The 27,592-nt window shown below is 47.5% G+C and overlaps 1 protein-coding gene across 1 annotated transcript; it reads right to left on the minus strand.

Annotated features, from left to right (window-relative positions):
• SPINT2 (serine peptidase inhibitor, Kunitz type 2) lies at positions 1-26,645 on the minus strand. The gene is made up of 7 exons (XM_030874382.3): positions 26,283-26,645; positions 7,709-7,879; positions 4,424-4,477; positions 3,126-3,179; positions 2,399-2,560; positions 2,003-2,038; positions 1-674 (listed from the first exon to the last, which is right to left on the minus strand). Exons 1-7 carry the CDS (start codon positions 26,386-26,388, stop codon positions 508-510), a joined length of 750 nt encoding a protein of 249 aa, XP_030730242.1. The 5' UTR covers positions 26,389-26,645; the 3' UTR covers positions 1-507.
• Positions 26,646-27,592: the final 947 nt, after the last annotated feature.

The raw sequence follows: 27,592 nt of genomic DNA on the forward strand, positions 1-27,592 counted from the left end.
GAAAGCACATGCTGAAATTTATTTTAAAAGGGAAGGCCATTTTTATTAAACTTGTACATTTAACTTTCTTCCTTTCAGAATCCTAATTAAAAAAACTTATGTTTCTGCTTACTTAAAAAAAACAAACAGAAAACAAACAAAGGAAATTATTAAAACATCACTTTTGTGATGGGAAAGGAGGCAACAGGATTCAACATAAGCTAAGAAAACTATACCTGGAGCAAAGAAATAAATTGAAGAGGAACCGACTCCGATCTAGGGCTAGAACATCTGCAACGTGCACAGCCCTTCACTAAGAGAATTTCCAAAGCAAACCCATCCCGGGAGACCAGGGAGCAGCCCTCTTACCTTCTGGATTAACAAACAGGCCAAAAGCCCTAATGATCGCGCAAATACAGACAAATCACTCTATTTGAAAAAGCACACGTGTTCGACACTTGTCTCTCCTCCCTTCGCAGATTCTCTTAACAGGGGGTTGAGGAGGGCAGCCCCTTGGCGACAGGGCGTTCACAGGACGTAAGTGTTCTTCACCAGGTGCTCCTTGTCGTCCCCAGAGCTCCAGACAGTACGGAGGGTGCGCTCCTGGTTCCTCCGCGCCACCCTGATCAGGCAGACCACGGAGGCTCCCAGCAAGAGGAACAGGACCATCACGAACAGCCCTGCCAGGACCACCACTGTGGATGAGAGAGAGGCCTCAGAACCAGCAGGACGAGGCGGGCCATAGCCAGAGTGTCCACGTGGGCTTGGGAGGTAGACCAGCAGCCCTTGGGCCAGACGTCCCCCCACCCCAACCCAGAAGGCTCTGGAGAACTGACACTGCTTGACAGGAAGTCCTCAAGGAGAGTCCCTACAGTCTTGAGAAGTAGGTTCCTGAAAAAAGGAGGTGCTATGCTATGTGCACATGGACAGAGTGGCTCCTTGTGTTCCTCCTTTTTGAACAAAAAATCCCCACTTCAACTCTGTACTACCCTGCCACCTCTCTGCGGCAATTTGTACAGGAAAAGCACACACCTCTGGTGTGTGTGTGCAAACACACACCCCCCTCCCCCAACCAGCCACAGAGAAAGATGTGGCCCTGCAGTTGGCTGGGGTGGCTGCCTGTGGAATGAGGGAAGGGCAGAGGCATGGGTATATTCGGAGCAGGGCCGGGAGGGGACCCTCATGCTCCTAACTGCCCAGGTAGATTTAATAGTGGTTGCCCCACTGCAGTCCCACTGGTCAGTTAAGATGCTTTTTCTTCAGGTGGGGCTCCACCTAAGGAATGTGGCCTCCTATGGCAGCTACCCGGCTCCCTCTCCCCGCTTGGCTGCAGAATTGGACAGGGTCGATTCACTCTCCATCTCCAACCGTCCAGATCCTTATGCCTGGCAAACCAGGTCCCAGTTTCATTTCTCTTCTAAAGCAGAGCAGACACACAGGCCAGGCCTGGACTCCTTAACAGGGAAACAGGTGGAAAGAGGCCAAACCAGTGTGGCAGGTCTTTTGTGCAAACACTACCATCCATGATTCAGGCTCAGAATCAGAAACAAAAGCTAGAGGAGGCCTAGCCTCCTTGTCAGACCAGACTGCTTGGGGACAACAGCACTGGCTGGGGCCATGCTCCACCCACACATGACAAGGGCTTTCCACCTTCCTTTGTTATCACCCATGACCAACTCTGTACACCCCATGGCAGTAAAGTTCCCCCTCAAAACCTGGAGTTAGTCCCAGGCCTGCGTGCAGCAGATCCCACACACCTCAAACAGGAGGAGGTGGCCCCAGTCACCCCCAGGCTGCCTAGGCAGAGGTGGCCTCACTCCTAACCCGTTTATGTACACTGTACAGTGGGACAAACATCCACCACATGTTCCAAGCTGCCTGGCTGTTCTCGTGCAGAAACACGACTTTCTAACAAAACGATGTTTACAGTGAAGGATGATGTGTCCAAGACAACATGAGCCTGCAAAAAACACAGCTGAGCTTAGTCAAGGCAGGCAGGTGGAGGGGGCAAGAGGCCGTTTACCTTTAGTGCGGGGCAGGGCAGGATACAACTGCTTGCCTGGAAGAAAACACACAACCCTGAGGTCAGCTTTCAGCCCTCCTCCCCTCACAGCTGCAGCCACCTGAGGATTCCCCTCAGCCCTGGGCCTTCACGCTCTTTCTGAACGGCTTCTTCCAGCTCTTCTGAGGGTTCTGAGACCTTGCCACCCCAGTAGGGACCTAGGACACATGTGCCCAACAGCTGGAGCCACAGCCCACCCCCTTCCCCACCAGGGAGCCAGAGAAGACTAACGGCAGAGTCCAAATGACAGCATTTCCAAGGCCTTCATTTTAGGGATGAGGAAAGGGACTGGTGTCCTCTCGGGAGGGTTCATCTGCCCATGGTTGTTTCTTGGATTTAGGAGTCAGGCAGACTCACCGAAGCAGCGCTGCATGCACTCCTCCTTGGAGAGGTAGCTGTTTTTATTGCCCCGGCATCCGCCGTAGATGAAGTTATCACAAGAGTTCTTCTCGGCATTAAAGTACCAGCGTGGGAAGGATGCGCGGCAAGGCCCAGTGATGGCCTTGGCAGTGCAGTGTTCTGGGAGTGAGACAGCCCAAGGGATACAAATTAGCAGGGCCCAGGAGAGGTGAATGGAGCTAGAATGCTCCCAAGCAGTCATATGACTGCCAGCCAATGGGGAAAACATCTCTCTGTTAAAAGAAACTTGGCCATTACAGACGTGGCCATTCTGGCCCACATTTTCAGATCTCTTTCTCTTTATGGCCAGACTACACTGTTACGGAGGTTATTCTATGTCAGTCACTGTTGTAGGCTCTACATGTGTCAACTCGGTCTCTGAACTTTCAAGAGAGGTCTGAACTAGGCCCCTCATTTCATAGTCAGGGACTCTGAGGCAGAGCTACAGTATCCCGTGGGCGCAGCTGGTGGGAGGCAGAGCCTGCACGCCACTGCTGCCTCTCGAGCAAAGCTTCCCAAGGGTGTGCTGTGTCACATCCTGCTTCCTGCTGCCCCAGGGCATCCTCATGAGTCCTAACACCTGGGAGAGGTCGGGAAGCCCTGCTCTACAATACCCTTAATGGAAATCCTCAAGTGTGTCTCAATTCCCAATTAAGTAAGAAAACATGTTTTTTAAAAGTTATACCTTCATAGTTGAAAATATCACTGGACAGGTCATCAGAATCCTGCCTTCTGGGAACTGAAACACAAACATCCATGTCAGGGAGGCTGGAATGGACACAGGGCACGTCGCCTAGCTGGGGCTGAGTCTAAAAGGGCCCACTGAGGTACCTGGAAGGGGGTGGAGCCCCTCTCTGTGGGCAGCTTTGCTCCATCACCTCCCAGTCCTAATGGGCTCTACGGCACACACAGAATGAATGCCGGATGGGGAAGCCTGCCTGTCACCTCAGGGGTTACTATGGAAACTAATCCCAGCCACAGTTTCTGGGGTGATGAGGAAGACCAGAGGTGTCCACTCTCTGACACAGGGAGGAGAGTCCCTTATTCTCTTGGGGGAATTTTCTTCTGAAACAGGACAGAAACCAGAGTTACGATGCCAGTGCCCCATGGCTCTGCATGACCTTGCAGAGGCCAGCTTGGGAATAAGCAATGAACCCAGGCAAAGCAATGGTCAGGACAGTCACAGGATTCCTAGCCTCACTCTAACGTGGGTGCTGATGTCAGAGTCAAAGGACCAGAATCAAGACTGCAACCAGTGTGTGGCCAGTGGCTGACTGGGGGCCATCCTCAAATGGGGTAGGGGGGGACTCTCTCCCTCCACAGCAGGTCTCACCCAGCAGAACCCACTGCCTGGGGACTGGCCTTTGGGAAAGCTGGACTGGACTTACGAGTGCATCTGAACCACTCACCCCCGGCTCCTGATGCAGAGTCCTTTAAGCATAAAGGAGGAATGGGGCAGCTGCTGTCAGCACTACAAAGCAAGCTAACACAAAGCTCCAGATCAAGAACTGCAGTGGGAACGGAGGCGGGGGTGGCAGAAGGCAGAGGACTCTTAGCACAGGGAGGGAGATGGACAGCAAGGACGACACGGAGCAAAGGAGATACAGCAAGCAAGGAGGTGGGACAGGGCAGTGAAGACAGCACGAAGGCTGAGGCCAGGGGACTGGAAGCCAGCCCAAAGCGGGGGAAGGGGTCTGAGCCACATGCAGCAGTAGCCACAATCCCTTATCCCCCAGGAGGAAGCTGAGGTCAGCCAGGAAGCACTGTAGAATCCCTCAGCCCTCTTGTCTGCTGAACTCCCCAGCGGAAGGATGCTGGCCAGGAGCCAGAAGCTGGCAGCCCAGGCAGAGCCCCTGTTCGCCAGTTCTGAGTAAACAGAACCAGGAGGTGGAAGCCCTTGTACAATGCCCAAAGTAAAAATGTCCTTTCACATTAGCCATCTGGATGGCCCTCATTCCATCCTGGGTCTTTTTAAGAACTTACCACTTGGGACAGAGGAATCTGCTCCATTCCTGGACAGTTCATTGATGGTGTTCACTACAAGAGGACAAATAAACAGCACAGTGAGAAAGTGTACCTCCAAGGTTGCCTGGTGAAACAAAACAAGCTGTATCCCTGAGGAGGCTTGGTCCTGTGTGCCTCTCACAGCGACTCCCATTTCTCCTTTATGTGGGCCCTTCAGTGCACATGCTGGACCACAAACCTGCCAGAACTTGGAAAATAAGGAACCAAGACTGCCCTTGTGGGTTAAATTTTAAGATCAACCAGCTGGGAATCCGAGCAAAGACGTGTGAAATGACATTATAAAAAGACAGAATGGCTTCCAGGGCCAAATAACCTGTGGAACTGTATTAACTCACCCAATGAATTAAAAAAGTGAAGGGCGTGGGACTTCCCTGGTGGCGCAGTGGATAAGACTATGCGCTCCCCAGTGGTTAAGAACCCGCCTGCCAATGCAGGGGACACAGGTTCGAGCCCTGGTCTGGGAAGATCCCACATGCCACAGAGCAACTAAGCCCGTGCACCACAATTACTGAGCCTGCACTCTAGAGCCCATGAGCCACAACTACTGAGCCTGCATGCCACAACTACTGAAGTCCGGGTGCCTAGAGCCCGTGCTCCGCAACAAAGAGAAGCCACCACAATGAGAAGCCCGCGCACTGCAATGAAGAGTAGCCCCTGCTCGACACAACTAGAGAAAGCCCGTGCAGCAATGAGGACTCAATGCAGCCAAAAATAAATAAATAAGTAAATAAATAAATTTATTTTTTCAAAAAAGATGCAGGTGTGTTAAAAAAAAGACTATGCGCTCCCAATGCAGGGGGCCTGGGTTCAATCCCTGGTCAGGGAACTCGATCCCACATGCATGCTGCAACTAAGAATTCGCAGGCTGCAACTAAGAGTTCGCAGGCCACAACTAAGGCGCCCGTGTGCCACAACTAAGAAGCCCACCTGCCACAACAAAGAAGCCTGACTGTTGCAACTAAGGAGCCCATGTGCCACAACGAAGACCCGGCACAACCAAATAAATAAATAAATATTTTTTAAAAAGTGAAGGGTGTGCTCAGCACTGTGAATGTACTTCATGCTACTAAACTGTGCACTTAAAAATGGTTAAATGCTAAATTATACGTTATGTATATATATATATTGTGTGTGTGTGTGTGTGTGTGGTACGCGGGCCTCTCACTGTTGTGGCCTCTCCCGTTGCTGAGCACAGGCTCCAAACGCGCAGGCTCAGCGGCCATAGCTCATGGGCCCAGCCGCTCCGCAGCATGTGGGGTCCTCTCAGACCGGGGCACGAACCCGTGTCCCCTGCAACAGCAGGCGGACTCTCAACCACTGCGCCACCAGGGAAGCCCGCGTTATGTATATTTTATCTTGCACACACACAAAGCTAAGAGCGTGGGTGCGAGTGCAAAAAAGGGAGCGCTGGCAGGGTCCAGGAGGGAGGAACCCTCCCTTGTGCAGAGGCGCGGGGCTGGCCTAACCTGATGCCATTACACATTCCCATCACAAACCAGCTCCTCCAGTTCTGCCTCTCCCCTCATCAAGCAATGTTCTGGGAATGTCGCTGAGAGGTTTGCCTACACAAACTAAGGGTGAAGGCACAGGGACAGAAGTGTCTGGTCCCTTTGGTGGTTCTGGTTCTCATTATAATTAATTAATAAACTGGCATTCTCATTATCATTTGGTTCCCTACAGAGCTTGCCTGCCTGGGAGAAAATATGTTGGCAAAGAGAACGCCTCAGGAGCTGTGCAGTGCGGCCACGCTCGGATGCCAGCAAATGAGCTTTCCGGGACGTCAAGGCTGGGGCCAGACTCTGGCTTGACCTCTAGGAAGATAGATAGCTGTCTGCCTTCTCCCAGCAAAACACTACACCCTGTGGCTCCTTGCAGAGACATCCCGCCTTAATGCCCACTGTCCACTGCTTGTGTTCTTAGAACTTAACTTTCCCCCTGAGAAACCAAGGAGTAACCAGAACGGCATGTACATTTGCTACTGTCAACTCCTGACTGGAAAAGGACAGAAAAGGTAGCAAAAAACACTTCCCCTTAATTCCTTCCCTGACACTGGATCACAGCTGATGGCGGAAAACCACATACAATAAATGGTATTTTTCTCCATCACCATCTGGTAAGGTTGCCAGTTGCCCCCCCATCCTGCCCCAAAACAGACGAGGAACTCATCTGTACAATCCAAAACTAATACCAGCCACCTCGGCTCTCCAAACACTTGTTGAGTGCCTTCCGGGCACTGGGCACACAAAGATCAATAAAATGTTCCTCAAGGCACTCAGTCACTGCTGGGCTTGTGTGTCTGTGCATTATGTTTTAAACCTCAGTTCACAGCCAAGACCACTGTTGTCTTCCTCTCTTTACACACAACTTTAATAAGCTTATCTGATTTCTGAATGCAGAGTTCAAAGCCAAGAGAGATTACAGCCAGTGCGGTGAGCACTGAGGGCACCAGCACATTCTGACACAGAATCATAATCCAGAGTCCAAACACTGACATCAAGCTGTCAGGAAAGGATGCAAGAAGTCCCGTAACAATGTTAAGGAAATCGCCAATGAAAATCTTTGACAGTTTGGCTGGCCCAATCTGCGGGTCTCTGGAACACCTAGGAAGGATCAGGCCCCAGAGGGCCAATATCACACTGCCATCAGGTCTCAAGGAGTCCCTCGAGGCTCCGTTCAGAGCCAGTGCACACTGTTGTGGGGCCTTAGGTTTTTATTTACACTGGGAGGCTCTCAGGGTCAACATTATCTTGATTCCACAGAGTCACTCACGAAGGCTGAGAGAAGGATGGATTCCAGAAGTATGTTCTAGTTTTAACTTGATTCATAACTTGGCTGGCTGGGTGAGCTCCTCAAGTCATTTGTCCCAAAGGTAAAAATAACCCAAATGCCCAGGAAGCAAGGAGGGCAGCCCATCTGAGTAGACCTGGAGCACTCTGCTCATACCAGGCCTGACGTGGGACCTGCTCTCAGTAGTGGGAGAAGGGAAGTTGGGGAGAAGACGCAGTCATGTCACCCCTCCCCTGGCTCCAGTCTGCGGCCTACTCTCCCCTTTCTGGGAAGAGGAGGGAGGATACCGCTGTGAAACCACCGTGTGGGCGACCTTCACACTGTGCCTGTTTCTTCTGCTTTTAAAAACGTCTCCCGGTTTCAGCAGCGAAGAACTAGCAAAGAGCAAAAGGCAGTTATGTCCCAATTAATAAAGTGTCTCTAGATAATAAAACTTCCCCAACAGCACTGTCTTACCTGTGACACCAGCACACTTTGCAAGACACTCCTCCTTGGTCATGTAATTATTGTCATTCCCTCCACAGCCTCCATACACAAACTGCTGGCAGGATCCATCAGTGACATTGTACCACCACCTAGGGATGGAGGCCCGGCATTTTCCCACACTCTTCGAAACTCGGCAAAAATCTAAAACACAACCAACCAGAGACCAGTTAGCTTGGCAGGGCAATTCTGGCAAGACAGAACATGCACAGACCTGTAGGAGAAGGCCCACAGCTTTCCAGAGCCCCAAGAGGAGAACCAGAGCCTTAAGTTTCAGCACAGTTCCTCTGTGAGCTGTTTCTGAAGTGTCGCCATCAGGCCTACCTAGTGATTCCTTCTTTGTATAGGAAGGCATCATCTAACAACAAAGACACCAACCCACCAGACTGAACTGAATTTCAGTTGCGTGTTGATTTGGTCCCTGCCCCCATTATCAAACACACACACATCCAGTATAGAAAAAGGACTTTCAAAGGCAAAAAACCAGACTGCAGGATCCTTCTGGATATGTGCCCGTCTCACTGGGCCAAGGGGAGCTTAGCACTGAAAGGCCAGAGATGGGACTTCCCTGGTGGCACAGTGGTTAAGGATCTACCTGCCAACGCAGGGGACAAGGGTTCGAGCCCTAGTCTGGGAAGATCCCACATGTCACGGAGCAACTAAGCCTGTGCACCACAACTACTGAGCCTGCACTCTAGAGCCCACGAGCCACAACTACTGAGCCCACATGCCACAACTACTGAAGCCCACGTGCCTAGAGCCCGTGCTCCACAACAAAGAGAAGCCAGCGGGCTTCCCTGGTGGCGCAGTGGTTAAGAGTCCACCTGCCGATGAAAGGGACACGGGTTCGTGTCCTGGTCCGGGAAGATCCCACATGCCGTGGAGCGGCTGGGCCCGTGAGCCATGGCCGCTGAGCCTGTGCTCCGCAACAGGAGAGGCCACAACAGTGAGAGGCCCGCGTACCGCCAAAAAAAAAAAAAAAAAAAAGAGAAGCCAGCACAATGAGAAGCCCGTGCACCACAACAAAGAGTAGCCCCCGCTCGCTGCAACTACAGAAAGCCTGCACGCACCAAAGAAGACCCAAAGCAGCCAAAAATTAATTAATTAATTAATTAAAAAAAAAAAAAAATGAAAGCCCAGAGCTGGCAATGCACGGTCAGGAAGGAAACGCACGGCCTGGTGCTCTTAGCGCCCCACAGAAGGACCCTTCCTAACTTTTCCTGTCTACTCTCTGCCAGGATAGGCCACTTCATAGTCAAATTACCACAAGAGCCTCAGAAAGAAGCTCCCTAATGTTAGTTCCCCCAACTGCCAACCTTCCAGAGACAACTAAGGTCACTCCTCTGCTTCGGCGCTTATGATGGCTCCCCCAATCTGAGCACACCAAGATGGGCTGGGTTACAAGGTGTCCTAAAATCTGGCCCCACTCTAGTACAAGGAAAACAGAACAATGTTACAATTGCAGCCAGATAGATCTGCCTGCAGAAGGCCTAGAAATCTGCTCTCTCTTAAAAAGGGACAGATAAACAAGTGCTGGAGGTATCACCTGCACTAGAATGAAACTTTCTCCTGGAGGAATCAGGAGGATTGAAAGCAACTTGGAAAGGGAGTAACTTGACCATGTGATTCAACGTGTGCTCTGCACCACCATATCACCCCCTCCTGGCATCACGAGTCCACATCACCTCTCCCTACACCCTGGCCTCCTACATCTCTGCCTTCTGGCATCAGGGCATTCCACCCTGCCCTGGGCCTAGCACAGGGTGCTTCATAAACATCTCAAATAAAAACATCCTAGGGCCCAAAACTTGGTTATATGCTGTCATTTACTCCTCCCTAGTTGTTTTCATGTTTGCTAGGTTTACCTCACCAACTAGGGGATACCTTTCGAAAGCACAGAGAGCAGGATTTGTGCTTCTCTTGCGTCTCCCAAAATACATCACAACGATGGGCAAGAAACCAAATGTTCCACAAAACATCTATCTATGGACAAAAAAGGTTGGTGCTATGCAAAACAAACACCCCAAGAAACTCACACACACACCAATAAATCACAGGTAACTAGTACAGCAGAAAAAGCATACTCTGAAGTAAAAAAAATGCTCTGTTAATTTGCAAGCAACCGTCAATGAAACCACCAGTTAGAAAGTATCTTATCTGAGGACCTCCCTGGTGGCACAGTGGATAAGACTCCGCACTCCCAATGCAGGGGGCCCGGATTCGACTAGATCCCACATGCATGCCTCAACTAAGAGTTTGCATGCCACAACTAAGGAGCCCACCTGCCGCAACTAAGGAGCCACCTGCCGCAACTAAGGAGTCCATGAGCCTCAACTAAGATCCAGCACAACCAAAAAAAAAAAAGTACCTTATCTGGATACTTCATATGAATGGAATCATACGATATGTTCAGAAAAGGCAAATCAATAGAGACAGGAAGTAGATTAGTGTTTGCCTGGTGTTGGGGGTGTGGAGCGGAGAATGACTGCAAATGGGCACAGGGATGGATCTTTTGGGGCTGATGGAAATGTTCTAAAATTGGATTGGGGGGATGGTTGTACAACTCTGTAAATGTACCAAAAGTCATTGGGTTGTATACTTTTATTTATTTTTTTTGTGGTACGCGGGCCTCTCACTGTTGTGGCCTCTCCCGTTGCAGAACACAGGCTCCAGACGCGCAGGCTCAGCGGCCATGGCTCACGGGCCCAGCCGCTCCGCGGCATGTAGGATCTTCCCGGACCGGGGCACGAACCTGTGTCCCCTGCATCGGCAGGCGGACTCTCAACCACTGCGCCACCAGGGAAGCCCTGGGTTGTATACTTAAAACAAGTGATTTTATGGTATGTAAATACTTTACTAAATCAGTTTTTTTTTTTAAATAGGCCCAGGCACCTTTTGTCCATATAACACATCAACCAGAACCAGTTGGGTGTGCACCTGGAACAGGTACTTTTGACAATGTGCAAAGGTCACAAAACAAACGCAATCAACAAGGCCCAGGGAAGACACGGAAGGAGAAGAGTTCTTTGGTATATATTTCTGCCCAATCCACATGGCTGTCAAATGCCAGAGGCAGCACTGCTAAAAACAAGACAAGATGGAGAGGACCCACACGTGATCCACTTATGATCCCAAACTGAAAACAACATCAAGGCGGGAGCACCCCACTGCTGCCGAGGTTTGGCAACAGCCTATCCAATGCCCTGCCAAGCTGAGAGCCCTGGGGATCATCGACTGCTTTGTGTCCTTGCTTCCTGAGCAGCTTCACGTACAATCTTTTAAACAAAAACCCTGAGGGGGGAATTGTACACTTTAAATGGGTCAACTGTACAGAACGTGAATTATGTCTCAATGGAAACAAACACCTGAGAGGGGCCAAACAAAGCTCAAGCCAGCCAGGTGGGAACTGCCAGACACCACAGCAGAGAATGCAGCAGGGCGAACACAGTATAAAGGGTGAGAACTGGGTGGCTTTTCATAAGCAAGGGTGCCAGATACATTCTGTGCAGGTATAGAAGCCTGAGGGTGCATAGAGAGGAAGAGGGAAAAGCTCATCTAGGGATGGAGGGCAGTTACCTTGGTGAAGTAAACACTGCACAGAATCTGGCCCTCATCTTTGTAGGCTCAGACAGGCACTCTCAGTGCCCCAGAGCTGATGAGGCACAGGGATGCTGATCTTATTAACAAAGCACACAGGAGGATACTGAGAAAATAACTGTCCAGCGGGGCGGATGTGTACCAACATACCACCTCGGATAGCAAGCTGAAATGGAGCAGGTGACTTGGAGTCACAGTAAGGAAGTTTTCCGTAGGATTCCTGTGAACTTACTCTCTACTGGGATCTACCACGCAGACTAGAGGCTTGCAGCAGACAGCTCGGGAAGCGCTTAGGTCAAGAGAGCACAGTCAAGGTCTGCCTCTGGAACACTTACTTTTCTGACTTCCACCACTGACCAATGCCTCTTCCTGACTGGACCATTCTTTCTGTAGATGTGATGGTTCCTTCATTATAAATTTTGTGGGCCTCAGAGGCTATTCTGTCTCAGACGGCTGCTCATATCTGCTGTCAATGATCACACATTGATCTCATAGTTTAAGTTTCAGAAGCAGCCTTATTTTCAGTTTCAGGTTGCTTGGGTGGGGTAGGAGGGGATGGGGGTGACTTCATTTTTGTCCCAGGAGAATTTAGAAATGTCTCTTTATTAGGAGAGAACCTGGACTAAAAACACAGTATATCTGAAAAGACAGAATGCTGACAATTGTTGAAGCTGAGTGATGGTCTATGGGCACTCATAAAACTGTTTTCACTCCTTTGTGTACATTTGAAAATTCCTATAATAAAATCAGAAAAAAGCTAATCTCTTTGTTTTTATTTTTTTAAAATTGGGGTAAAAGCTGATCTTTTTAAAATAAATTTAATTAGAGTAAAAGAGCTCTAAGGAGCAGATTAGTTGGCCAAAGCTAGGTTCAATTAAGATGAAATTTAACCACACACTTACTGTGTCAAGACAGAGTCCCTTCTCTGAGTATGGAGGCTCCTTGTCAAATGGAGAAAAGTCTCATTTTGTCACATGCTTTTACTAACTAAACTGCTTTTAAGCTTCCATCATATACATTTTTACTCTCTAGGCTTAAGGAAGTAATCTCATGAAAAAGGATTTTGTTTTTGTTTGCTTGCTTGGTTCGTTTCAAAGGAGAGAATGTTCCTTTAGGAAACACAGGCCACATGTTGTTCACCTCACTCCAAATAACATCAGTGCATTTTCTCTTTTGTTGTTCTCCAAAAATCTTGTACAAAAAGCCAGAAATACTTTAGTATGTAAGATGACTTCCATGACTTATCACCTTCCTTAAAAAAACTTCAGGGCTTCCCTGGTGGCGCAGCGGTTGAGAGTCCGCCTGCCAATGCTGGGGACACGGGTTCGTGCCCCGGTCCGGGAAGATCCCACATGCCGCGGAGTGGCTGGGCCCGTGAGCCATGGCCGCTAAGCCTGCGTGTCCGGAGCCTGTGCTCCGCAGTGGGAGAGGCCACAACAGTTAGAGGCCCGTGTACCACACACACACAAAAAAAAAGTCAAAAAAGTCAAAATACTATACTTTGGTAGACCCAGCTTAAAATCAAAATGAACCAAAATGCAGAGCATGACTTATTTCTTGACACCCCATTTCATTGCCTTCACTAAGCTTGATGCCAGGCACATTCTATGCACGATTTCTAATAGTCACAATAAAACTGTGACTCATGCAGTAACACCCCCACCCCTGCCCTTTACAAAGCAGAACACTGAGGCTCTGGGTAGGTTAAGCTAAGCAAGCAGCAGACCTGTATATGAATTCAAATGGGTCTGATCAGAAAGCGCAGGCACAAACAAAACGACTCCTTGGATGGAAAGAAAGAAAAAAACCACTATAGTGACAGGCAGTGGGAAAAACATGAAACTGAAGTTGCCTAAAAGCCAAAACATTCCTCAAGGCTTCATCACAACTGGAGGGCTCACCAAGGCCAGGCCCTCTGCTATGCCTGTTTATGGTGACACTCAATGACAGGGTCATAAACAGCCACACCAAAGAACTGGCCAAGGCTGAGGGGGACTCGGTTGGAAAATTTTCAGGAAGTTATTCCTTAATAAATAACTGTTCTTATTAAGAGATGACGAAATGATATACTGGTCTCAGAATAGTTTTGGAAAACATTCATGAAAAATATGTTTCAAGTTCTATTTCTGTGCTCACAAATGCTAGTGCAAAATTAAATATGTTCTATAAGTTTTCAAAACAGAATAAGAAAAACAGGGAAAAGTTGAAGGGCACCAAATTTGGATACACTTGCTTCAGAATATGGAAAAATGGAATTCCTGCCTTGCAGAAACAGTAACATTCTCTTGGAAAAGTATTAAAAATGGTTAAAATCACACATTATCTGACATATGAACCTAAATTACAAAACCCTGGCAGGCATTTTGAACACTGGCTATTACAAAATTGCCAAACAGACCGGTCTTTGTCATAGAAAACAGGTTTCTCTGGTTCTAAAGTTGCTTGAGCTTTTTTTAAAATTTATTTATTTAATTTTGGCTGCGTTGGGTCTTAATTGCTGCGCGCAGGCATTCTCTAGTTGCGGCGAGCGGGGACTACTCTTCGTTGCAGTGTGTGCGCTTCTCATTGCATTGCTTCTCTTGTTGCAGAGCTCGGGCTCTAAGGTGCGCGGGCTTCAGTAGCTGTGGCTCGCGGGCTCTAGAGCGCAGGCTCAGTAGTTGTGCTGCACAGGCATCGTTGCTCCGCGACATGTGGGATCTTCCCGGACCAGGGATCAAACCCGTGTCCCCTGCATTGGCAGGGGGATTCTTAACCATCGCTCCACCAGGTAAGTCCCTTGATACACTTTTTACTCCTGTGGGTGCTATAAACTGAAGAACACCAACTTCTTGCCTCACTGTATACTAATAAGAAAGCCCTGGATCACATCACAAGCTGGGAGCCACTCATGAAATGGTCCTTTTCCTCCCCTCATCTGTTTTCTCTAGAGCGAAGGTCAGTAAACTTTTTTAATGATGGGCCAAATAGTAAATACAGGCAGAATAGTGTGAAATCATGCAGAGCAATGGGAACAATCATGATTGTTCCGTGACCTTTAAAATGAAAAACTGTGGGCTATAAATGTATAGAATAATAAAAATAAATAAAATAAAATGAATATTTATTTAGTACACTATAAGTTAAAACATTAGAAATTTGAGAATTGGGGCTTCCTTGGTGGCACAGTGGTTAAGAATCCGCCTGCCAATGCAGGGGACACGGGTTCGATCTCCAGTCCAGGAAGATCCCACATGCCGCGGAGCAACTGTGCGCCACAACTACTGAAGCCTGCGCACCTGGAGCCCGTGCTCTGCAACCAAAGAAGCCACCGCAATGAGAAGCCCGTGTGCATCAACAGACCCAACACAGCCAAAAATAAATAAATGAAATAAATAAGTTTATTTAAAATAAAAAAAAGAAACTTGAGAATCGAAGTGTTTAATCTTCTTTGTAAATAAATAAGTCACCAAGAGTAGTCTATACAGTGCTTGTGAAGGTCTTTACTCATATAACTCATGATACAGAGCAAGCATCTTTTCAGTTCGCCTTAGTGAAGTGTCACACCTCTTTCTAGGTTTGGATCAGCTTCCAACATTTTATCCTTTGCTCTTTCAATGACACAAAATTGCTGAGAGTTGCTTGACTTTTTGTGGAAGTTTCTGCCAGCATTACTTCCACTGGATCATCCTTTTTTTGTCACAACTACTTTCCTCATTTCTGTCGATAAGCTCCTCTGGCTGCATATCTGGCCTCAAATGGCAAGCAGTGTCAACATTCCCACAGTTAACGCATTCTTCTATCACTCCATTTATGTTCAATTGGAATTTCCCTTCCAGCGTTATCACTTTTTCTCTTTGCTACACTTTGGTGCTTTTTTTGGCCAACTCCTCTAGTGATTAACCATTTTTGTAAACTGTCATGTATACTGGGAAACAAGGAAGCAACACAACTACATGCTTTGCTGTGCATGAACCGAGTAACAGATGTGCAGTGACCAATCACTATGCATATGTGTAATTTACACAATGATTTGTGACTGAAGAGCTAGTAGCTGAAACTTGTTCTGTACCCAAGTACTCACAGTTAATATATTGTAGTAACTGAAATCTGTGCATGTTGAAAACTGTGCAAAGCATGGACTGCCTTTCTTTCAAGCTTCACGGGTCACCTAGCCTAACTATTCAACTCTGTCATGGTAGCATGAAAGCAGCCTAAGGCCATATGTAAATGAACGACCATGGCTGTCATTCCAATAAAAATTTATTTCATATAACTTTTACGCCTTAAAATATTCTTTTGATTTTTTTCAACTATTAAAAAAACGCAAAAGCCATACTTAGAGTGTAGGCCATATGTAGGCAGTGACTACGAGCTGCAGTTTGCCAATCACTTCTTTAGAGAGTGTTGCTAAAAACACCCTGCTCAGATTTTCCACACCCCCCACCCCGTCATGTGACAGAACTCAGCAGTCCTACAGGTGTGGTCAGATGCTATCACATAGACTCCTAGGGCTCACATTTCTATGACAACACTGACCACGCCTTCCTCAGGTTAATCCTTTGCCAAAAATGCTGCAGCACACCCTTCCATCACTAAAAACAGCTCTACTCTTTTCATTAAAGCCACTTAGAATTCTAAGGATAATGGCCAAAGAGAAATGATTTGCTACAATAATCCTCAGACATCTGAAAATACTATTTTATACAAAAAAATAGGAGAGCATACAGTTCATTCCTCAGTAGCAAAAAGCAAACAAGGAAGAATCAATTAATTCAAGAGTTTCAAAGAACAGGGGCAACTATTACCACATCCACAAAGGGCTTGGTGCGCACAGACCTACAATAACTGAAAATTCACCACCAGAACACCCTGTTCGTGCTAGTGAAATAACTTGTGAGACATCCACATAATCGAATACTCAGAGCTGTTTAAAATAGACAACTGGGGCTTCCCTGGTGGCGCAGTGGTTGAGAGTCTGCCTGTCAATGCAGGGGATACGGGTTCGTGCCCTGGTCTGGGAAGATCCCACATGCCGCGGAGCGGCTGGGCCCGTGAGCCATGGCCGCTGAGCCTGCGCGTCCGGAGCCGCAACGGGAGAGGCCACAACAGTGAGAGGTCCGCGTACCGCAAAGAAAATAAATAAATAAAATAAAATAAAATAGACAACTACGTATGTGCTGGTATAGAAAAGTGTCTGAGAGAAAAAAAGCAAAAGAATGTTTTACATATTATGATTCCTTTTTAAATTTTTAATTTAGATATGAATCTATCTTTAGGGAAAGAGACTAAAGGAGGGAGAAGCTTTTCCAGTTTTTCTTTTCCATCTGTATCTTTTAGTAAAATTTGAGTATTCTAATTTTGTGAATTCATTACTTTTATTTTCTTTAAGGGTTTTATCTGGAGAGTGGATTATAGTCATCACTTTTGTTTGCTTAAATTTTTCAGTTAAATTTTTCATGGTAAATAAAACTGAATGTACTAAATTCCCTAGTATCTTGAACAGTAGTAAGCAACAAGTGTTTGGTGAATAGCTAATATATGTAAATAGGGCGATCATATAATTTATCCTCCAGATCAAGACACTTTTCAGAGTGAAAAGGGGTATTCTTTTTTTTTTTTTTTTTTTTTTTTGCGGTATGCGGGCCTCTCACTGTTTTGGCCTCTCCCGTTGCGGAGCACAGGCTCTGGAGGCACAGGCTCAGCGGCCATGGCTCACGGGCCCAGCCGCTCCGCGGCATGTGGGATCCTCCCAGCCCAGGGCACAAACCCGCGCCCCCTGCATTAGCAGGCGGACCCTCAACCACTGTTCCACCAGGGAAGCCCGAAAAGGGGTATTCTTAATAGTTACCGTGGGAAACACAGTGGCATAAATTGGAACCCTCCAAGGTAAACTGAGCTGAGTAGCCATCCTACATAGAAGGCACCCACTGGGAATGTAGTCCTTGACCTCCAGGGGTTTACAATTAAGTTAGAGCCACAAGACTGGCTTGGATAGAAGAAGAAAAAGAAAATCACCCAAGGTAAAATATTACAATCACACCCTAAATTCAAAGAGCTTGTAAGCCACACAAGGTACAAAGGAAATGAGCAAAGGCTCTGGTATAGGGAAGTGACACAATAAGGAAGAGTCACTTGGCAAAAGTGTGCAGGACAGATGAGAGGACAGGGCCTGTAGGAAGCTGTTCTGGTAAAGGACCAGTGTGTGCAGGAATTCCTGGCTGCCTCTTACTAGCCCACTGTCTGGGGGGGGGGATGGGAGGCAGCTTTCCTAACCTCCCTGCACACCCATTTCCTCATTCATAATAAGGGAACAATAATACATGCAACAAAAATGTATAAACCTCTCAATAAAGCTGGAAAATGTATAAACCCAGTATTCTTCAATTCGGCAAGCCCCATATTCTCTGATTTAGGCCTGGCTAATCAAAAAAAAGTGCAGATTTTAGAGGCTTAGAGTATCTAAATCAGACTCTTGGGGGGCTTAGGAAGATAAGGCAAAGCTCTGATTATAGACCTATCATATCTGTGACATAATTAGAAATATGTATTTGGTCTCTCCCCGCCTGCCCTTCCTGATACAGAGCTCCTAAAACCCTTGTAATTTCCTGAGAGCTGGAGCATGCTCTATTCTAATGTTCGTTCTTGGACCCATGTTTCTGACACAAGAACTAAAACCCTGGCAATCTCTGGAGTAGTACGATTGTCTTTTTGTATGCCAATGAGATGATAGTGGCTGGGGGAGCCCTAGAAAGCTTCAGGGTGGGGGCTGGGGGAATTCCCTGGCGGTCCAGCAGTTAGGACTCCTCGCTTTAACTGCACAGGGCCCTGGTTGGTGAACTAAGATGCCACAAATCTTGTGGCACGGCCAAAAAAAAGGATGGGGGCTGGTTGCCAGAAAAACCAAGGCAAGATTAAAGGGTTGGACCTTTCAGCCCCACCCCCTATTCTCCGGGGAGGGGAGAGGGGTGGAATATTGAGTTAATAATCAATCATGCCTATGTGATGAAGCTTCCATAAAATACCCCAATTGAAGGGGTTAGAAGAGCTTCTGGTTGGTGAACACATCCACGTGCCAAAAGGGTGGCTCACACAAGGACAGAAGGACAGAAGCTCCTACACTGAGGACCCTTCCAGACCTCTGTCTTCATTTAGCTGTTGATTTGTATCCTTTATAATAAACTGGTAAACGTGTTACCCTGAGTTCTGTGAGCCACTCTAGCAAATTGGATCCAAGGGGGTCATGGCAGCCCTTGATTTATAGCAGGTTGGTGAAAATGACAGGGGACAACCTCGGACTTTGACTGGCATTTGAAGGGGGCAGAGGGAGTCTTACGAGACTGAGCCCTTAACCTACAGGATCTGTGCTCACGCCCTGCGGTTTCAGAATTGAGTTAAATTGCCAAACACCCAATCCATGTCTGCTGAGAACTGCTTGATGTGGAAAAACCCACACATCTTGTATCAGAAATATTCTCTGTAGTAAACAGGAGAGTCTCCTCTTTAAAATTCCTTCAGGTTACAGTGAAAGCTGAAATGTTAGCAAGAGAACTAACTTGAGGACATTATAAATACAACTCAGCCCAAGTTGAAGTGAAGGCCTCTCTGTGTGATTTGTACCCATTCTGGATCTACTTAGTATAAAAATGTTTTTTGACAAGTTTGTTAGCAATAAGTCTCATTTTGTGACACCTAGATTTTTGTTTCCTGCTGTGGAATGCACCATTTATTAATCTTGAGGTTATCTTGACCATGGCCTGTCTGGGAAAGGGCATTTGCTCAATGTAATTTGAATTCACTGGTGAGTAATAAAGTGGGGAGATTCAGCTGGTTTTCCCTCCATAGGTCCCATTGAGTTAAACTCTGTGGACTTGCAGATGCATTTCTTAAAAACAATTCAAATGGAAGGGACTTCTTTGACACAGGGAACAATCATTAAGAGTGTTGTGAAAATTAAAGGCGTTTTTTTACTCCACTATAAGGGCTTAAAACATTTGGCACAAAGTTTTGAGCAAGTAGTAGATATTATATTTTTATGAAGACCAGACTACTGTAGGAACAGTGGGAATGAAGATAAAGAGAAGGATGACACATTTCACTAGTAAGTCCAACTGAATGTGGTGACTGACAGGATAGAGGGGATATGGAAAACCAAAGTACAAACTCAAGTCAGTGAGTTGATCAAACCAATCCAACCATCACTCCTTCCCTTTGTTTTTCTGCTGTGCAACCACCTGCCATGCCTGAAGACACAAAATTCCTTATCTTCACCTACAGTAAGACAATGGCAGACTATCACAGAGATCAAAGTCCTGCAACACTACAGTATCAGGAGATTAAGAGGTCGGAGACAAGAAAATAAGAAAAATTATGCCTTGGTTACCCATTTGGACTTCAAGTTATCTTTTCACCAAGGAATGAGAGAATATTAAAGTTCTGTGTGAGTGAAGAGGTACTGAATACCAGGGAGGCAGATATTCAAGGCTGCTTTAATTCTACTGTGCCAAATTCCGAAGTTGACATTTATTTTACAATCAGTCTTATTTCAAGGTGATCTACAAATCCAGCTATTTTGCTTAGTTGGATAGGTTCTACATACTTGAAGACTTCTGTTTCTAGTACAGAAAGCCACTAACTACCCACGTCCTCTAGGTTGTGGTGCCGGGAAGTTGTCGTTATTAGGATAAGTAATTCAGAAACTTTAAAATAACCCCTAGGTGTTTATGAGGAAAGAACATTTACAATAACAAATCCAACTTAAATTATAAGGCTCATAAAATCTTGTTGTTTTAGATATATAATCTTGGCATTTTAGATATAAAATATTTAGATTTAAAGGTTTACATTCCATAAACTATCAGCACAATGCAAACCACCACCCCTACCCACTGTCACCTCATACTCATCACTCAAGCAGGACTATAAATTCTACCCTTACCTAAATTCATAACTAGAATCACAGTGCTCCATCTGAATAATTTGTAAGGAAGGGCTTCCCTGGTGGCACAGTAGTTAGGAATCCACTTGCCAGTGCAGTGGACACAGGTTCGAGCCCTGGTCCGGGAAGATCCCACATGTCACGGAGCAACTAAGCCCATGCGCCACAACTACTGAGCCTGTGCTCTAGAGCCTGTGAGGTACAACTACTGAGCCCACGTGCCACAACTACCGAAGCCCGTGTGCCTAGAGCCCGTGCTCCGCAACAAGAGAAGCCACCACAATGAGAAGCCCGCTCACCGCAACTAGAGAAAGCCCGCGGGCAGTAACAAAGACCCAACGCAGCCAAAAAAAAAAACCAAATTTTAGAAAAATGTCCTAAATGTTAAAAAAAAAAAAAAAAATTTGTAAGCAAACAGTAGCTTCAAAGTCTTTCATGGAATTGTCTGTTAATTCACATTCAGGGGTTCTTAACCTTTTTTGAAAAATGGACCATTTTCAGGAACTGATTACAGCTAACAGGCCCTCTACCTAGAGCAATGTTTCTCAACCTTTTTTTCCATTATCACCCCACCCCAGGAGCATTTGTAGACGTGTTTTTCCTAAGCACCACACTAAATTTCAATACCACAGACATATATCTATCTATGTAGCCCTTTGAAAGGTCAAAAACTATTATATCTAGTATTATTTCATCCCCACCCCCACCCCAAACACGCCCTAGACTCTAAATGACTGACCCTGGAATAAACATGGACAAAGTACCACATATGAACTCAGGAACTTCAGATTACGGGGCTTCTGAGGCCAGGGACCCAGGACCCCATTGATGAGATCCATCTCAAACACTTGCCCTCATTTCTAAAATGGCTTTCCAATAATGAAAAATGTGCTTCAAATAAACTTCAAAGTAACTAACTCCAAAGTTCATGGGCCTCAGCATCCAAGTTCCAGCACTCCTTCATAAGTTTTCAAAAAGGTCTTGTCAGAAACAAGTGAAATGACATTTGTGACCAGGATCACACAAGGACATCCATAATCCATACACTAATGCTTCTGGGGTCATTTGCAAATTCCTCATTAGTCACGTGATCATTGGGCCACCAAGGCCTCCTGGGGTTAAGTCATTTCAGTGTGACCCCTGCAGGGTTCTCTCCTGCCTCACATGAATCACAAGCTACCTCACCCCTTATTTGGCCTGTCAGTCTCAGGACGTGGCACACAGAGGTTTGGCTGCCTGGCCAACTACCTGAAGACAAGTCTGAATGTTGTAAATTACTCTGGGGATAGGTAAAATGAGAAACAGGTTGGGGGCTGGCTTTCTCTATTACAGGCTGACTTCTCAAATACTGACCAGGGCAAAGGAATGTTTCTGGTGGCAAGGGTCCACTTTCCCTCAGTGGACCTACAGGCAAGCCCCTCAATGTTCTTTAGGTATAGTCACCATCTGAGCCTCAAAGGCCATGCTTTTAGTACTAAGCACACCAAACCTTACCTTACTTTTTTCTTTTTTTTTAATTGAAGTATAGTTGATCTACAATGTTTCAAGGTATACAACAAAGTGATTCAGTTTTTTTATATATATATATATATATATATTCTTTTTCAGATTCTTGTCCATTATAGGTTATTACAAGATATTGAATATAGTTCCCTGTGATATACGGTAGGTCCTTGTTGTTTATTTTATATATAGTAGTGTGTATCTGTTACTCCCAAATTCCTAATTTCTCCCTCCCCCACCTTACTTTTCTTTATAGTACTCATCACCAAGTTATCTATTCATGGTTCATTTATTTATTGTATTATCTTCTTCTCATTACAATGTAACTGCCCTGGATTGGGGCGGGAGGGTGTCATCTGTTTCATTTCAGTGCTTTGTTTCCAGGGCCTAAAACTGTGCCTGGCACTTGGCAGGTGTTCAATATGTGCTGAATAAATATTTCAAACTCTCCTGGAACGAAACTGTCTTGCCTGCAAGTTAAACAAGTGCCTCTTCTGTGAAGGACAAGAATACAAGATGCTACTTTGGAGAACTCCCAGCTGATCACCAACACCAGCTGCACTTTCCCTCTTACCTGTCATCTTCTCTTTGGCTACTCAGTTTACAACTATCCATGGGGGTGAGGAGAAGAAAAAGGAGTGGTGACTAATAACATGCTTCTTGGAGATTTACTGGAAAGTTCACTCTTTCAGTCAAAGTTCTGGGGAAACTAATTAATCGAAGAGGTTGATGCACATGGAAGATCACTTCAAAGCGTGGTGGAGGCTCTCACATGAATGCTGCTGCACTTATCTCCAGTGGAAATTCCCAAGAACAATCAACGAAGGGCTACGGGCGAAGGAACCATTAACACAAGTTCTGATGCCCAAGGAACCACTAACACAAGTTCTGATGCATACGTTATCGGCAGCAGGAACTACACTTAACTAACCACTCCTAAAAGGAATATTTGAGGTTCTATTCTGAAAAGGAATATATTATCTGCCCTTGTATTGATCGAAATTGTGTATTTGGGGGCACTCCAAATACCAGGACTTATCACCCGAGAAGAGATTAAAAAATCATGCACATTTGTGGCCACCTGATAAGGGGTGTTCCCTAACAACAATAACACACATACACACACTCACTGCACTGTACAATTTGTAAGTAGCTATTATGTTTTATCTACCTTTGTTTCCTAAATGGGGCATACTCTTAACATGGGAGTCACAACTCTTAGAAGATACAGAGGGCAGGCCAAGTGAATAAATACAGGCTGAGAAAGACAGTCTTCTTTGTCCTTCCCAAAAGAAGTACTTGGCACCACCCCATGGGTGCTATGTGGGAACACTGGACTGGCACCGCCAGATCTACAAATTTTTCAGGCAAAGCCAAAAATAAAAATATTTCATAAAAAATTATTAATCCTGGAAACTGTACAAGTCACATAAAGCCTGTTTGAGGCCTGCTGGGAACAGCCAGTTTATAATCTCTACGTGCTTCCATGCAGACTAGCACTCTCCCTGAATGCTACGAACACCTGAACACCCACAGAAGTATCAGCTTTCCCCCACCTCCATCTGCAAAGGTCTGGAGTCAGGACACTTTGCCAAGCCTCCAAATGTCCACTGTATCCCACACCCCTTCCTCTCTGCCCTCCACCACCCAGTGCCTCACCAACATTGTCAGTCTCGAGACCATGTGACACTCCTATCACTTGCTTATCACCACATCAGCCCCAGACTCCAGTTACCCTTCATCACCCTGTTTTGTCAGCATCTCCCTTCCCCCAACTCCTGGAGTCTCTGATACTCATGGCCTATCTTAAGCAAAATCTCTCATTTCTTCAATCTCTTCTCTGAACATTCTTGTCACTTTCTTACTCTAACTGAACCCAGCTCTCCCCTGAAGATATAGCTTCTCTTGTGTCCTTCCAAGTGGGCACTGCTTCTACACCATTCTCCCTCCACCCTCAACACCCAGTTATGAATTTCATCATCAGAGTAAATCGTATCCCACCTTGTGGGTCATTTGCTGATCCAGGTCACTACTCCTCACTTCTCCATGATTTTAGCTCCTGGCTCACTGTCACTCCCGCTGCTGCTCCTATCAACATTCTTGGTGATTTCCATATCCAGATAGGCGATCCTCCAACCACCCTGGCCTCTTGGTTCCTAGACCTCTTCTACTTCAGTGATCTTGCCCTCCCTGCAGCCGCTCCCTCCCATGGTCACACCTAGACCTTGTCTCAATAATTGCAGCCTCTTCAGAACCTCAGTTTCATGCATCTCCCTCACTGCCCATTGTATCCTAGCTTCCTAGTTCAGTCTCTTCAAAATCTCAACTCCAACAATCCACTGGCCCTACCGCCTTTCCACTACCCCTCAGCCCCCTCATGTCTTCACACAGATCATTATGATCACCCCGCTATACACACTCACTACACACTTCCCCCGCTCCACCATACTCATCTGGAGGTACCTGTGCAGCTGTGTGTGGCTGGAGAAACACCTCACTCTTAATGGATGACCTTGCTTCCTGAGAAAAATCAAAGCAATCAGAAGGGGTGGAGGGATAAAAACTACCTCCTGCCTCAAATTAAGCTGTTGAAACCTTTCATACAAATAGAACTTCAGATAAGCAAGGGCATTAGTTCACCCAGCCAGATAGGAGTACTTCTGAAAGGTCAGTAGGTCCAGCCAGCTGCAACAGCTGGGGAAGCCACTGGGAACAAACAGAAAAGGCCTCTGCAGCCAGACCTGGTTTTGTCAATTACTATTGTGTGACCTTAGGCAAGATCTGTAACTTCACCACCACCGCCAGGTTGTTTCAAGGATTAAGTGATGCACAAGAGCTCAAAGTAAGCAACACATGTTAGCCCCAAACTCAGTTTTGATAAAGTCCCAGGCCAGGTAACTGGAAGGTATATCCTAACATAATTAATTCCCCTAAAAAAATCCAGAAGGGCTGACAAATTCTAGTTCAGACCACAAGAATGATCAACACCTGCATTCCTAATTCCCTGGAGCTGAGTCTCTCCCCACTGGCTCTTAACACTACTCCCCACCCCACAACTCAATTTTTCCTCTCTGCCTCAGGCATAGGGAAATTAACAGTCTTCAGAAGACAGCACAGGTGATGACTTGGTGCACATACATCCTGCTTTCTTTCTTTCCGTCCAAAATGCTGGCCTGTAAAGCCACCTGGCTCCTGCCTATTTTCCCCACTTGGCATCCTCCTCCAATGCCCCACCTCTCCCGCCCAACACACTCCTGCTCTAGTCACGCTGTCATCTCTTTTCCTCCAGTACCACCAAGCTTGCTCCAGCCTCAAGGCCTTTGAACTCCACTACTTCCAGTTGGATCCTGAAGCCTCTGTGTCGCTGCCACTTGCTCATTCTTCATGTTAGACCTCAGCCGTCACTGTCCTGAGACCTCCCCTGACAACCAGAGCTAAAGTGGCCCCCATCATCTTACATCATCCCTGTTTGTCTACTTCACCCCGCTCAATTACGTCTTAGTAATTTAATACTGCGGTGAATGCTCTTTATTTGAATGTTTACTCCCTGTCTCTGTCTATCCCACTAGAATATAAGCTCTCTAAGTGCAGGGACCTGGCTTGTCTGAGTCCCAACTGTTATCACTGCTGCCAGCACTGCCCCTGACACATAACAGGGGCTCAATAAATTTTGCTGAACCAACGAATTTTTCTTTCAAGAGATCTATTTTCAAAGCCTCCTTGTGGCTGTCTGAAGCAGTAAGGTTAGACCGACACTTGTTCAAAAAGACCTTTCAGGCCAAACTTCCACAGAGTTTAGAGGTTTAAACGGAGCCTTCCCCTCCACCAACCTCTAAGGACCAGGCCAAGGAATCCAAGTCCAGCTTCTCAATGCCAATATTCTTCTTACACCAAGAGGCTCCCCGCCTTGCACCCTGACAAAGTTTTTCCCCCTCAACACTTTTGCTTTTCTTTTCCTTCCTTTGGATATCACTGAGAAACACCCTTCTTCTTGGAGGCATTCTGCTGCAGCTGAACCAGAAAGGTTTCTCAGGAGCCTGCTGTCCAATATCCAAAAAGGTGGGGGTGAGGGCTTCTTTCCTGAGGCTAAAACGGCCACCAGGTCACCGAATCCAAGCCCCGCCCGCTGCGGCTGGCCTCCCTGGACTTTCTTGGAACTTTTCTCTGCCAGGAAGAGGCTGGTCTTCTGTTCGGCCCCTCACCTCCTTCCTGCCACAGGAAGGGGCACTGCCGCTCTTCTTGGTCAACAGCGCTAGTCTCCTCCCTCATTCACAGGAAACTTTTCCCAGGCCGGGCTCCTCCGCCTGTCCTCACTCCCAAGGGCTCCCAAACCTCTTTCCCAAGGTTCAGTCTTGCTACACACCCTGAGCTTCACCAAGTCGCCCCCAACTTCCTCCCCCGCCAATTCTCCCCGCTCAGACCCTGCCCAGGGCCTCCGCAGACCCCCACTTACCCCCTCGACCCTGCCCCTGACGCCCCGCCTTCGGCCTCTCAGCCCTCCACAGCTCCCAGGAGACCCGCCCGGGCCCTCACCTTGGACGCCACTTTCTTCGTCGGCCGCCTCAGCCCCGGAGAGGAGCAGCGATGCCAGCAGGGCGAGGAGCGCCCAGTACCGCCTCAGCCCACGGAGCTGCGCCATGACTGGCTCCACCGGTCCGCCCAGGCGAGGCCTCGAGCTGCTCGCCGTTGGGGTCTCGCGATCAGGTGCGGGAAGACCCTTGCCGCGCACGCGCACTGGAGCGCGTCGCGTTCAGGTGTGCGCGTTCCCTCGCCGCACAGGAAGTCTCCGGGAAGCACCTTTCTCGGTCCTTTGGTGTGCGGACACTCTGCCTCCTGCGCCCACGATGCTTTAGTTCGCTCCTCGCTTGCCCCGGACTCCCCCCACCCTTCAGAACCCCGCCACACCCCCCAGACACTCCGCGGTTGCCAGAGATAATGGCGGCTGCCTCGAAGCTGCTACCGAAGGTGGAAGGCCAGGGAAGGGGCGGGGCGCACCTGGCGAGGCGGGACGCGTTAGAGCGCAGGCGCAAAGAGCAGGCACCTGAGCGGCCGTCCTCCTCCCTGGGCGCACCTGGGTCCGCCCCTGGCACTGGGGTAAAGGGGCGGGACTTGCGTCGCCTCCGCCCCGGTGGGACTTAGACCAGGGCCCGGCGCTCGCAGGTTGAACCTCGGGGCTCCGGTTGCCCTTGCGCGTGGGCTTGTTGACCACGTCCGAGCACCTTCTCTCTTGGATTGGGCCTCTGGGTGGGAGGAGAGGCCGCAGACGTGCTCATACTGGAAACCTGTGTTTTTTGCCCATCTTGCTTCAACCTTCCGTTGAGGGCGAGGGGTTTATTCTTCCTAAATTCCAAAGTTCACTGAGCGCCTACCCAGAGGTGACCACGCCAGAGTGGTCCTTGCATCACCAGACAGGAACAGCCCAGCGCAGTGATGACAGAAGCATAGGGCAGAGTGATTATGAATGTGACAGCACAAGCACAGGCTAAGTGATCAGAGGCTGCGTGGTGGAAGATCTGGGAGGCCCGACAAGTTCCCATTCAGCCTGAGAGAGGGCCACGGAGGGCTCCCAGAGGAGGTCATAGACCCATGAATGAACAAGAGCCCCAGACCCTGCCTCCACAGTTCCTAGTACTTAGATGAAGACAGATAATTGACCAGAGAAGGATAAGTGTCAGGGCTGTGATGGGGAAGCACAGGCAGAGTAATCAGACCTGAAAGGAGGAAAACCCAGAGGAGGCATCTGACCAGCTTCCGGGCCAGGGGGGGCTTCCTGGAAGAGGGATATATGAGCTGAATCTCGAAAAGAGGTTGGAGTAGGGCAGGCATAGGAGTAGCCAACAGGA

Source organism: Globicephala melas, chromosome 19, assembly GCF_963455315.2.
Source record: "Globicephala melas chromosome 19, mGloMel1.2, whole genome shotgun sequence".
Taxonomy (NCBI): domain Eukaryota; kingdom Metazoa; phylum Chordata; class Mammalia; order Artiodactyla; family Delphinidae; genus Globicephala; species Globicephala melas.

Coding starts and splice junctions, on each gene's coding strand:
- SPINT2 (XM_030874382.3), bottom strand. CDS start 26,388: ATGGCGCAGCTCCGTGGGCTGAGGCGGTACTGGGCGCTCCTCGCCCTG. Junction 7,880..26,282: donor CGAAGAAAGTGGCGTCCAAG/GTGAGGGCCCGG, acceptor GTTGTGTTTTAG/ATTTTTGCCGAGTTTCGAAG. Junction 4,478..7,708: donor AAAGTGTGCTGGTGTCACAG/GTAAGACAGTGC, acceptor GTCCTCTTGTAG/TGAACACCATCAATGAACTG.